The 14,399-nt window shown below is 37.6% G+C and overlaps 1 protein-coding gene across 2 annotated transcripts in view; it reads right to left on the minus strand.

The window, feature by feature from the left end:
* The window catches only part of adamts9 (ADAM metallopeptidase with thrombospondin type 1 motif, 9), a 259,676-nt gene that overhangs the window by 210,078 nt on the left and 35,199 nt on the right, over positions 1-14,399 (minus strand). For both annotated transcript variants that reach the window (XR_010966102.1, XM_067998852.1), the window contains exons 4-8: positions 7,376-7,647; positions 6,858-6,941; positions 6,638-6,762; positions 5,160-5,200; positions 4,432-4,537 (exon numbers count right to left, since the gene is read on the minus strand). Coding sequence is in view for 1 of the 2 variants with exons in the window: in XM_067998852.1 (XP_067854953.1) it covers positions 4,432-4,537; positions 5,160-5,200; positions 6,638-6,762; positions 6,858-6,941; positions 7,376-7,647 (628 nt within the window). In the remaining variant the exon portion in view is untranslated. The remainder of the gene's footprint in view (positions 1-4,431; positions 4,538-5,159; positions 5,201-6,637; positions 6,763-6,857; positions 6,942-7,375; positions 7,648-14,399) is intronic.

A 14,399-nucleotide genomic window follows, 5' to 3' on the forward strand; every position in this document is an offset into this window, starting at 1 on the left:
TATTACAGCGATCCCCGTGGCTGCTTGAAATAACCGGTATCATAAAAGTTGAGTGTGGTCATCACCTTCATAATCACCGAAATAGCTGATGACCATGACTGTAAGCTCTCATGAAGTAGGTGGCAGAGCTGCCCTATTGCCTTTTTAGTGAAGTGCACTCTTATACATATCTACTCACTCAGGTCCCCATATAGAATCTTACAGCACAGAAGGAAGCCATTAGGTCCCTTGTGCCAATTATTTTAAATCTAGGACCTCTGGTTATTGACCTACTTGCCAGACCTCCTTTCTTGCTCTATCAAAACCCCTCATTATTTTGAATACTGCTATTAGATCTCCCCTTAACCTTCTCTGCTCTAAGGCGAACAATCCCAGTTTCTCCAATCTCTCCACATAACTAAAGTCCCTCATCCCTGGTATCATCCTGGCAAACCTCTTCTGTACCCTCTCCAAGACCTTGACATCCTTTCTAAAGTGTGCCCAGCATTGTACACAATACTCCAGCTGAGGCCTAACCAGTGATTTTTAAAGGTTTAGCATAACTTCCTTGTTTTTGTATTCAATGCCCTTATTTACAAAGCCAAGTAGCCCATACGCTTTCTTAACAGCCTTATCAACTTGTTCTGCCACCTTTAAAGATTTGTGAATATGCACCCCCAGGTCCCTCTGCTCTTGCACCCCCCTCAAAATAGTACCATTTAGATTATACTGCTTCTCTATGTTGTTCCTCCCAAAGTGTGGTACTTTGTCAAATGCCTTTTTAAAGTCCATATATACAACATTTATTGCATCAACCCTCTCTGTTACTTAATCAAACAACTCAATCAGGTTAGTCAGACACGATTTGCCTTTAACAAATCCATGCTGGCTGTCCCTTATTAATCCATGCTTCTCCAAGTGACAATTAATTTTGTCCTTGACAATGATCTCTAGTAGTTTTCCCACTACTGACGTTAGATTGATTGACTTGTAGTTACCAGATTTATCCCTCTCCCTTTTTTTGAACAGGGTGGTATCCTTCCTTGTTGGGCTAGGAACATACTGATTAAGAAAGTTCTCCTGTACACATTTTAGGAATTCTTCATCCTCCTTGCCCTTTACACTTTTTTTCCCCAGTCTATATTAGGATAGTTGAAGTCCCCTACTATTACTGCGCTATTATTATTACATTTCTCTGAAATTTGCCTACAGATTTGCTCCTCTATTTCCTTCTCACTATTTGGGGGTCTATTGTAATCACTCAGCAGTGTAACAGCTCCTTTTCTGTTCCTTAACTCTAACCAAATAGATTCAGTCTTTGAACCCCCTCTACTATATCGTCCCTCTGTAAAACTGTAATATTATCCTTGATCAATACTGCCACCCACCCTCCTTACATTTTTCCTTCTCTAAATCTCCTGAATACATCGTAGCCAGGAATGTTTAGTTCCCATTCCTGCCCATGTTTAAGCCAGGTTTCCGTTATAGCCACTATATCATAACTCCATGTGGCAACTTGTGCCTGCAGCTCATCAATCTTATTTGTAACACTCCTCGCATTAACACACATGCATTCCATCACCATGCTAGGCTGCTATGCTTTTTTGCTCCATCTAATTCCTGCTCTTTCTACACTACTCCTAATGTTGTTTTTCCCTCCAAATTTTCCATGCACCTTGTCTCTCCTCTCTGCTATGATGTCCTGGTTCCCCACCCCCTGCCAAATTAGTTTAAACCCTCCCCCACACACTAGTTCACCTCCCTGCGAGTACATTGGTCCTGGCCCCGTTCAAGTGCTACCTGTCTGGCTTGTACACGTCCCTCCTCCCCCAGAACTGGTCCCAGTGCCCCAAGAATCTGAAGCCCTCCCTCCTGCACCACTTCTCTGGCCATGCATTCACCTGCACCACTTTCCTGTTTCTTTACTAACTTGCAAATGGCACTGGGAGTAATCCAGAGATTACCACTTTTGAGGACCTATTCTTTCATCTTTTTCCTAGTTCCTGAATTTCTGCCTGTAGGACCTCAACCCATTTCCTAACTATGTCATTGGTTCCAACATGGACCACGACTTCTGGCTGTTCCCCTTCTCCAGGCAGAATGTCCTGCATCTGTTCAGTGAAATCCTTAACCCTGGCACCTGGGAAGCAACACACCATTCGGGACTCACGTCTACGGTTGCAGAAATGCCTGTCTCTCCCCCTGACTATCAAATCCCCTATAACAACTGCACTTCTACTCTTTCTTGTGCCCCCCTGTGCAGCCAAGACTTCCACGGTGCTGTGGATTTGCACTCGCCCGAGGTGTCATTACCCTCACTGGTACTCAATACCCAATATCGGTTTGTGAGCCTTGTTGCCTGTATCTTCTATTGGTGGGTAATATTTGGTGGGCTCCATTTCCTTGAATACTGCACAACTCTCTTTTGCTCCATCCTGTGCTGTTCTTCCTCCTCCATGATAATGGCAAACAAGGGTGTGCCAACAGGATATACCTGCTCCTGAGAAGGGGGAAGGGGGAAGAGGGGGTGGGGGGGAAATCTCCCAGTGGTCTCATGCTGCCAGAAGCAATGATAAGCAAGTACAGGTCATTTTGCAGTCCACACTGATGGATGCATCAGTGACTCTCATTTTGGTGAAAATGTTGCAGGAGGAAGAGGACGGTGAAAGGAAGAGGAAGGATGGAATGCCAAAAAAAACACTGAAAAAGTTGTTCCCAGCTGCAGATATCACAACTGAAACTCTCCACACTCTTCAGGTTCAGAAATTCCTCATTTCTGCTTGTCTCAGCTGATTCTAGCAGCAACTGCACCTGATAATTCTCATTCTAACTTACCCCGAGTGCTTTGTAAGTGTAAATGCAAGAATCCTGGAACTGGAATGCCACTGACCTTATTATAACATATGTAAATGAACTCGCTTGGGTCTCTACAGGCAGATCGTGGAAGGGTGATTGATTTTGGGGTGGGCTGCCAAAAAAATTACTTGCTGAAATTATGCCATAAATGTCAAAATTCTAGACCAATGTAATTATATTTCCTTTATGATTAAAATATGTGTGAATTACATCTATCTTTGTATTTGATAACTTGTATGAATATTTTCAAGTTACATATATTTATCGCTTAATAGTATGAAGTGAGATTAAATCTGAGTTTTTATTTTACATTTAAATGTCCATTGTATCTTTAAAAAATGAAAGGAGTAAGAGAGAGGACAACAATGTCAGGAGTGTGTGAGGGGCCAGGAACGAGTGTAAGAAGTGAGAAGGAAAGTCCAAGATTGAGGTTGATGACTATAATGGGGGGAATGGTGCTGAGGTCTAAGGAAATGAGAGTGGGACAGCATCTGGAAGGAGAAAGCAGAAGGAAAGCTCATTCTGGAAGGGAGAATTGTGGGAGCGGGGCTTAGAGAGTGGGGCCTTCACATCAGGAGAATGGGCCTGGAAGCAATCAAGATGAAGAAGAAGCCAAGAGGGAGCAACACAGTAGGGGAAGGAGCTGTTGAAACAATTGAATAAAATGGGATAGGTAAATTTGTGGGGGGGGGGGGGGGAAGAGAACGGGGATTTCCTCACGATAAATGTTGTTATGTACTTATCATGTTCTAAATTTTCTTTTTAAATCTATATAATGTACCAGGTGAGGAACTGCCATTGTAGCTGTACTGCAGAGAATCATTTTATTGGAGTATGACTGAGTAGAATTGTTTTGGTAAAATGTGATTGGAGTGAGAATTGAAATTGGATGGAAAGATATTGTGCAATATTATTTTTCTCCCCTACATTGGCTCCCAGTCTTCCCAGGTTCCCAAGCTTCGAATTTAAAATTCTCATCCTCATGTTTAAAACCCTTCATGGCCTTGCTCCTTCCTATCTCGGTAACCTCCTCCAGTGCAAATTTCCTGCTCCCTCCCAAATTCTTCATTCCTGTGACTCGAACCTCTTGTGTATCCCCCATTGCTGACTGTGCCTTCAGCTGCCTGGCACAATACTCCAGAATTCCCTCCCTAAACTCCTCCGCCTTCCCACGTCACTCTCTTCATTTAAGACCTTCCATAAAAGTACCACTTTGACCAAGCTTTTGGTCACACTCCCAATAACGCCTTCTTTGGCTCAGCATCCAATTTTTTAGATTACGCCTCTGTGAAGTGCTTTGGGGCATTTTTCTATGTTAAAGATGCTATATAAATTCAAGTTGTTGTTCCAACTGTAAATAAGTGATTATATAATACACATACACCAAGGCAAAGAGAAAAATTACTTGTTAGTAAAATTGTAATATTATTATTGAATGGAACTATCCAAGTTAATTCAAACAGCAAAAACACATGTAGATCTGAATACAATTCGTTACACAAAGCTAAATCATACACGCTGCTGCATTTACAGTGAGACTTTCACTTGCCAGAACACCATATCAATGATATTTAATATGATTTATGGAAGACTTACACGTGCCCAAGTTCATGAGCTATTGTGAAAGCAGTACTTAATCCGTTATCTTCACTAATGGAGCAACTTCGATAAGGATCACATACAGTACCAAGTTCAGCCAAGCCTATACAAAACCCACAGAAAAAAAGTATTTGTCAAATCTTTCCATATATTGAAGTATCTCTGATTGTCCCACTTAGACTTAAGTTTGGTGTAAAGGTTTGAACTGGAAAATTACACTTGGAGTTATTTAAAAAATAAAATTTATGGGAGATTCAACATTGTGTGTTATGATTTGCAATTAGCGCTTCATAGAAAATTAACTGATTAAAATTATTTTAAAAATTAGAGCTATTAATTTCTACTTGTGTTTCTGTAGCTCTAGACAGAAAATCAGTCAAAAACAAATATGTCTTCTTTAAATCTTATCTTGCTTCTCTGAACTTGTTAACTCATCCTTGAGGGATGGCTCCAGAGAAGCAGGTGCCCTACAGTATCTTGCCCAAGTGGCCTTTATTCATGTGAGTCTTTATATTAAGTGTGGTCAGGAGTGGGAACCCAGGTCAATTTTCCCCTCCATAATTCAGGAGAATCCCTATTTCCCCGAATGAGATCCTCCAACTTAGCACAGACTTGGAACCTTCCCTGTTTGTAAAGCTCAGCTATTTACTAGATCAGCTGACTGAGTTATTGGGGAAAACCAATAACAAATTTCTATCAAAAAGCATAATAATGTCAGAACTTACCCAAAGTGTCACATTTATCACGAGCTCTGCAAATGTCTTGCCTAAAGGAAAACACACATTTGATTAAAAGGCAGTTCACTCAAAAGTTAAAGAAAAAACAATTTTGTTCTATCTATGCAAATGTCCTTACTAATTTTTATCTAGTGTTATGGCATGTTCTGGATGGTTTTGAGTCACTTCCAAAAAACGGGGAAGGAAAATAACATTTATCCACCATAGGTTGTTTAAATAGTCTGTACAAAATTTAAACAGTTTGTTTCCTCTCTTGTTATGACAACAGCTGTCACAAAATGTCAATTTTTCTCCAGCAGTCACTTGTTCCAAAACATTAAAATGGTAAACCTTCAATTTTAATCTCCATTTACAAATTTGGGAAGTAACAGAACTTGTATAGTGATAACAACAGTACTGATACTTAAATGAGAAAATCAGTTTACTGTTTCTGAAATTTTTTTTTAAGGCAAGTCACTTCAAATGAGGAAATACTAGTATTGAGAAGAAAACAGAAGCATTTTGCATATTTGAATAAGAATATTTCCTTTTATATTTCCCCAAACCAAGCTAGGTGGTGTACTAGGCTGTTACAAATTTTTACTTTAGTACCTTAATAGTAGTTGAAATAATTTAAAATATGATTTAAAAATTCACTGATTTCACTAGAATTGCAAAAGTCTACATCCTGTTAAAGATATTTAAAATGCTGCCATTTGTTTTCAGAACCAGTATTTACAATATCCACTATCAAAAATTCAAACTTGTTTTTAAAGGAGGAGGAAATGTAGGAAGCGGAACCTTCAATATAAATTGTTTACCCAGTTGCGTGTCCAAGTGTAATTCGCTTAATATTACTACCATTTGCAAGTCAGTTTCCTCGAAAGAACACTTAATTTATAAATCTAGTATTCCTTCATCAAACGGCATGGAGGAAATCAAGATGTAGTGATTCAACCACTTCATTCAGAGCATGCAATCTAATGTTGATGAACATAGAGTAGAATGATCAACAGAAGAATGGGTAGGGTTGGAGGATGAATTCAGGAGATCACTGGCATGAAGTTAGAACAAAGAGGTAATCAGGAAAGAGCCTTAGGGAACCCGGAGTTAATGGAAAAGGAGTTGGAAGATAAACCATCAACACAATTAAAGCAATTTTGAGAACAAAACTGGATAGCCACGAGCTTAGCTTTGAGCTGAGGCATGGCACAGGTTAAGTGTAATGCAGAGCTTTCTCTATATGGCTCCCAAATTGTCTGTGTAATAGAGCCTCAGGTGAATACCCCAACTGTAATACAGTGTGACAATTTCACTATTCACTCATAACATTTATGGTCTGAGAGAATGCTCAATTAGTAATATTATTGTGGAATCTCTGGGCAAATTTGTGCAGTGGACTCATGTTTCCTGTGATCTGCAATTGCTTAAAATCATTTTACAAAAAAAACATGCCCTGAGATAATACAATGATATTTTGAAATTACCTGGTGATAAGTACCGCTGTATCATGGTGAGAATGATGGTTTTCATCTTGGTTGTTCTGTTTTTGTTGCCATATACAGAAGTTTTTTAACGTTGTTTGAGCATTGAATGATATAGATGGACCATCCTGAAGATGAAATAAAAACAGTATCAAGTACAAAATTGTTATTTTTAGCATTTTAATTGGATTTTGAATATACAAATATCTAATTAAAATGTTACCTGCTCACTATTTATAACAACGAGTTTCACAACAACTATATTTATAAGATTTCCAATACTTGGATCTTTATAGATAGTAGCCACCTGCAAAAAACAGAAATAAATAAAACATTAAACATATGGGGGTAACACTAAATAAAAAGAAAAAAAGCTACAGATTCTGAGGAAGGAAATACATTTGATGGATTAAACTTTTTTTCTTTACAGTTACTGACAGAACTGCTGTGTCCTTACAGGGTTTTTCTGCTTTTTGTTTTTATAATTTTATACCTTTACAAGAGTCTTAAACTCAATCGGGCAAGATGGCTGATTGAGCTTGACATGTTAAAAATGTTGTGGAACAAGGAACGGACAATAAAATGTTAATATTCTATGATTTAATGCAGTAAAGACAAATAGGCTTAGCTAACATTTATTGCATCAACAACAGGCCTTTCAAAGTGTGTACCTGTAAAATGAAAACACAAGTGAAGCATTTAAGAAAATAGTTAGAAATGAATACTGACAGCAATACTTACAATGGACATTAAAGTGAGAACATAATGCTGTAGATTTGCTCCATGATGTTCAACCATTCTGTTGTCTGCAACAACCATAACCTCAACATACCGAGGGTATGACAAAAAACGCTTTGTTCTTTTGTGACTTTCTGCTCCAGTGGTATTGTTATCCATTCCATTTAAATTGTGCATTGTAATACTATTTTTGAGGCTGTCCAGATCGGACAAAGTAGTGCTGGATAGTCCTTTGTTCCATTTCTTTTTGTTTTTATTTTGGCTATGTTTATGACCTATGATCCAAAGAGAAGGAGAAATAAAATCCTAAAAAAAATTTTAAGCTGATGTTCATAAAAGTAGAATAATTCAAAATGTTCAAGATAAGGAAAATAAACAAACAAAAAAATATTGTTTCTATGACATTCACCACATTCTTGAAGACAAAAACATAATCAGGTATCTTTTAATAAACATTAGCCTAACTGTAAGACTGAAGAAGGTAGCAATTCAGCACGATATGTCTGTATACCTTTCCTAAAATTTAGACTTTTAAAAAAAAAATGATTTTTGTGCTTCTGAGAATTCAATACTTGGAAATGAAACAATTTTTAATATCAAAGCTACCCCAGGTGAGAAACAGCACAACTAGATGTAAAATAAAGTTCTTTTGACTCCTCAACAATTTGCTTTAACCCCTAACTCAGAAATACACATTTGTATTTCCTACAACAGCATTCCTTGTAATCACTCTGAATGAGACTTAAAATTCGTACTGAATTATGAGCTATTTTGTACTTTGGTTTCACACCCACTTTGAATTGGCTTGAGATTATCAATCACTTCATGTAAAATTCAAACACAGGCCATAGAATTAAAAGAATAGTGGCTTAACCCAGTGTATCACTCAGGCTCCTGTTAATGTCATTTCAACTGTTTTTTGAACAGGTATTTTTGTGCTCCTATTTAGTGTATGTTAGATATATGTTTCAAACTTTGGGTGGTTGTTGTTAATCTAATAAGTTGTCATTTTGTTGCAACAGTATTAATGATTGAACAGCCTTCAATAAAGACAAATGCACAAAATAAGATTACTTTGATTGTATGTCCTTTAAGCAAAGTCTGCAAATTAAGCAGTGTTTTGTAGGTTTATAAAATCATAACTCATTCTATGCACATATATCTGTGGCGCACTCGTGACTGATGGTCACTTGGGCAATGTACCAGAACCATTACTAAGAATCAATCCTTTCCGGAGCGCAGAGAAGGGGGAAAAAAATTGCTCAAAAATTTCTTATCTGATCTATTTAATATTTTGTCCAAATCTTTTTGCATGTCAATCATCTCCCTTAGACTAGTCAACTGGCCACATAGCTTGACATCAACAGCAAATATATTACTGATTGATGTACCTGGCCCCATATCTTTTATCAACAGTATAAATAGCAAGGAATACAAAATGGGCACTTGTAGGGAACAATTCAGTATGGGGATCATGGGGAATAGTGGAGAATTTTTTTACTCTGGTTTGACATTTTAGAACTATTCAATTTTTTTAAATAAAGAAAAGGGAGGACAAAGTAACAAACATAGCATCTGCTGCTGAATCCTGCCATAAATAGATCACAAACCAGACAAAATCTTTTTTCTGGTGGCATCACAGTCCAATCATTTACAGCACAAACTTAAAGCACTGGCTTCAGGGTTTACTCTATTAGAACAGATGGCCTTAATCCAACAATGGAATATTAGACCAACTTTTCCCTGGGTCCATGCTACCATGTGTTCTCTCCAGTACCCATTGCTGAGACTGTACCTCTGTAGTTGTCTGTACTCCTGTAATGTAAAGCATCTTAAATCTCACTTCAACAAATGCCTTGTGAAAATTTAAATTATTCCCACTGAACTTTTTACATCCATTTATTTAGATATCTCAGCAAATGCCAGTAAATTTGGGAGACAAGACATTATTTCTAAAATCATGTTGACTATTCCTTAAGGACTCTGTACTCTTCAGGGGATGACTCTCAGCCATCCATAAACTTGGTGTTGTAAAATTGTTTACAATTGTCAACCCCAGTCCATCACCGGCATCTCCACATCATCCATAAAATAGTTTAGTGCCTCTGCAGGTCACTGGCCTACAATGAACCGGTTCACATTTCATTTCTTTTAGGAAGATATCTGGATAATACTTGCTATCTTCCAGCCCTGAAGTATAGTTCTGGTGTTTATGGGGCTCCAAAAAATATTAGCCAGATCTTTGTCCATTTCCTGATTCAGTTTCTTGAAGATTCCAGGATGTATTTTATCTGATCCAGTATTTATAGAACATTTTCTGTGTGTTGATAGTTTTTCCACACCAATTTGCAAATAGCTGACTTGGTGCAAAAGTCTGATTATCAATATCAAGCTGTGTTTTCCAATGACGTTTAAAACAGTGGTACAATGATAGGAGCTTACAGCAACCACATTAAAAATATCAATTCAGGCAACCGGCACTGATCCAGCCAGCCACGACTGGGTTTAATGTTGCTGATATTCTTTAAAAAAAACAATATGCTTGCTATTGATATTTTTGTAAATTACATTAATTTTACTTTAGAAATACAATGTTTCACATTACTGATGCATGATGATACGTGAAACATGAATGAATGTTAGCAACATTGTTGATTTATGCCATGTATATTAAAATAAATTTAATTGTATTTCTATACTGTTTTCAATATATATGAATTGATATTTTCACATATATCAAATATATTTAGATATATCACAATGCTAGCCATATCTGCCTGAATATCTGCATAAAATCAGGATCGAAAGGTCCAGGGGAAAAAAAACAACATACAGGAAAGAATCCTCCATACCATGACTGACTTCAACTTGGAGGGAAGGTCCAGACTGGTACAAATTTCTAATTTGTATTGAAGTTAGAATGAAATAATGGTATGAAGAAAAAACACACTTGACAGAAGTGTTTATTAAAGCTCTGTTTACTCAAAGAAGCTGACAAATATAGGTAAATATATCTGTTTTTTCATATACAATATACACCATATGTGAAGTTAACTCCACTACACAACATTTCTTGGACATTATATATACAGGGAGTTCACAAAAACCTCAAAAGTTAAGTATTCCCTATAAAATTGTGTAATGAGTAACTCATTTTCCTTGCTATAGAAAAAAATGCAGAATCAATGATGCAAAAACAATTGAGATAGTGCACAGTTTATTGTGCTTGTATAATTACTTATGCATATCTATATGCTTTTCTAGGGACTGGCTGTCAAACTTGGGAACACCCATCACAAGGTGGCACGTGGGAACAAGGCAACCCAGGCACCATACACAAGCTGCTTTTATATTCATCTTCAGCTTCCATACCTCAGGTCTCCCACAGTCAATAGGTAGATTATTGTAAAACTTGCAGATTTAAAAAAAAATTCTAAGACCATCAACTAGGAAAAAACATTTTTTTTAAATGGGGTCTTAGCACCTGCCACCAGTCTAACTCTAATTGAGATCAGAAAATGAGCCCAATCCCATTCTGCCAATCTCAGATTTCCTGTGAATCTCATTAGAATGTAAAATAAGTGTAAGTCAGCGTAAATAATTAGGGCCCCAAGAAAAGCACCGAACTCACATCGTATATCTCTTCTTTAAGTACTAAAATTAAAGTTTCAACTAATTTAATCATTCATGCACATTAGACACAGCATGTTTAGCAACCTGCAATCAGGGAAGCTTTTCAATTTTTAATGTGACTTCTACTTATGCCATAAAAATCCATTCAAAGAAACAGAAAATACAGTGCAGGTCTCAGTGAGGATCATTTTTAAAAAAATGTTCAATAAACATTAAAAACACTAGAAAAATGATTTTCAGGAGGGTCTCCAAACCAACGCAAATGCAGGATAATTGCATTGCGGGGCCAGTTTTGTGGGTCGAGATACATTTGAGCGAGATCATCGGTAGACAAACGTAAATGATCGATGAGATTTGGCCGTAAATGAGTTACGAACGTAGTTCAATCTCCAAAGATCCAATCTATATTACAAAAGAGCCTAGAGATTCCCATGCACTTGCTTTCAGATTCCAAAAAGCGTTTGCCAACAGTAACATCTAGAAATTCACAAAGGCAGTCTGCTGGTTTCTTACAAATATGAACAAGTTGATTGGAAAACCAATCTGCTCTGCCAACTACGCAGTCAGTCTGTGTGGTATGCAACAATGTCATAACACTGTGGCTGTAGCATGCACCTTTTTGAACAGCAGGCAAAATTACCTCCTGCAAAATGCTCTGGGTGAGAGGTGGAGATATAGCAGGGTCAACACATGTATTCTCAGGCTGTCGTGTGTGCTGATGAACCACAGCTCACCCTCCAACTTATATTGTGGAACCCAAAGAAAACCCTATTGAAGACCCAAATACAGGTGATGTGTCCTCCCATTCCTTGGTAGCACAGTCATCTGTCTGGATCCTGTCAATGTTGCCACTCATCATCCTTGCTGCTGAATGACATCAATGTCAGTGTCCAGGGTATCTTAATCTTCAGAATTTGGAATGGTTTCCTGCATCAACTGGAGATAGATATGGTGAACTTATCTGTGAAAAATAAGATGGTTTACATTGTTAAACTTTTTGATGGCTTCTGATGTGTCTACAGTAATATTATTGTAAAAGATAAAGAATACCCCAGTTATTTCCATAGAACAAAACAAACAAGGAAGAACACAGGACATTATTGAGAACTTACAAATCTATTACATATCATGGGCATGCACGCAACTGTGGACTTCATAGACTTTACATGAGAATATGTACTCATGATTGCAAATGGCATGAAAATTGTCACTTACCAGATTGTACAGCAGTCTTCGAGGACGTTGTGTCATTGTACTCCATTTGGAATACCTATGCAACAATTTTTCCGGCTTTGGCAGCAATTTTCCTGGTAGTCTTTTATAGGTGTACCTTTAATTTGTCCATAATGTTCCAATTTACACCATGCTGAACATTTAAAGTTGTTGATTCTCTTTCAACCGTTATAGGTGCTTTTCAGCCTCAAGTAATAATTCTTACTTCTAACAATGTTGGGCCATGCCTTAGCACCATCATGTGGTGAGGCTGGAATGGCTCTGTTGCCTGATAAACAGGATTTCCTTTTTCTGTATTTGATTAATATATACTGTTCCATTTTGTTGAAATACAGCCACTCGTGTTTGTTATCCATAATTTTGCATGTTTACTGGCACTGGTGCACTGAGATATATCAGCTGCATAGGCCAAATAACGTGTGCACGGGTAAACATGTTAAATTTGCGTAACGTCAATTTATACCTGGTTGATGGGTTAAATTTCTGCCAACAGCAAAATCAAATAACAGTCAAAAATGAGGGGTTTTATTGGTGTAAATTGAATGAATTTAATGATGTAAAAATATGCAATACTGTTATTCTGAAAATTGCCCCTTCTTTCTGGAGTTTCTTGTAAATACGTGTTTTAGTAGTTTTACAGATATTGCAGAATTCTAAGCCAAAATAAATGGATCTGGAATTTCTTCTTAGTCTACACCTACAACAGTTCTGATTAACATCCTTTTGTCTTGTTTCATACAAATCTAATATTCATCCATATTTAGGTATTTTAAAAACATTTACATTGCTATTGATAATTAGCTTTAAGAAATTATTGCAGCTAACTGTTAAGAAGCTGAATTATTACTAGTGCAGAAACTGTCAAAGTGAAGGACAGATCAGCACTAAACATGTATGTAGATCCAGCTACCTCACTGATGGGCTCAGTAACCCTTCCAAGCATGTAACCCCAACTTAGTATATTTCCTGTGCCACTGCACACAGGTAATCCAGGGCCTTAAATGCATTTTTTGATGTTTTCCATGTTCCTTTTGGAACCTAACTGACAATATTTAATCCACTCCTTTAATACAGTGATATATCATGACTGACACAAGAAACAAATACTGCAGGTAATTTTCAACTTTGCCGCCTGGGCAGGAACCTGCAGAGTGGATCACCTGTCCTTTATAGAACATGCCTGATTTTTGTTCCATTGATTTCAATGGGATGAAAATCGGGCTGGTCTACAATGAGCGGGGAATTCGCTCCGCCAGGTTACTGCGTAGGCGGCGAAGTTGAAAATCATCCTCATCTCACGTACACTGAAAACATGAGGCTTCACAGGTATAATATTTGTAATATCATTTACCTATAAAATTTGCTTAAGATGCAAGTAACTTTCTTTGTCCTTCCCTCAAGGGCTCTTATTCTCAATTATTTACATTTTTTTATTATTTCATCCTCTCTCCCCAAAACCTCTCTTCTTTTTCTCAGTTGTGGACATAATAAAAGTAATATTTTCTCCCGCTTATTTCCCACAGTAGATTTTCATTTCTTGAAGCTATAATTATTATGGTACATAGGATTTCCAACAGGGGTCTGTGATCCCTTGAAGGTCCAGAAGGGAAATTGCAGGGGATCTGTAAGGTCTTCAGACTCTGTCCCCATCTGGGACTGGGCATAGAGTGTCCCAAGAACTCTGAATTCCATATTGTTCTGTATTTACTGATTTGCTCGTGTTATTTTTGTTGTTGCCTACTAACAAAAAATATTTTTCTGATGATAGCCGATGTTGTCTTGCAATGGTTGGAATGGAGCTCCCTAGGTATGCATTAATATTTACTGGGGATTCCCCCACACAATTTAATTTGTAAACCATTCACAGCGACACACTGGGGAGTTGCACCCTGTCCCACCATCAAATTTCCAAATGCCTTGAACAGGTGATCATTCACCACGATGTGGAGCTCGCCTGACTCTAGCTGAAATGTCCGAGCGCAGCATCATGTGCCACAAACATCCCCTCCAGAAACATCAAGCTGCCTCAGGAACACAAAAAACTTTCATCCCAACCATCACCATTAGCTCAGAATTTTTATTCAATTGCTTAAATTGTATAAAATGCTGAAAAAGAACGTGCAGCAAGTCCCAAGGACACCCCAAAGCATTCACAACCAAT

This window comes from Heptranchias perlo, chromosome 17 (assembly GCF_035084215.1).
Source record: "Heptranchias perlo isolate sHepPer1 chromosome 17, sHepPer1.hap1, whole genome shotgun sequence".
NCBI lineage: Eukaryota > Metazoa > Chordata > Chondrichthyes > Hexanchiformes > Hexanchidae > Heptranchias > Heptranchias perlo.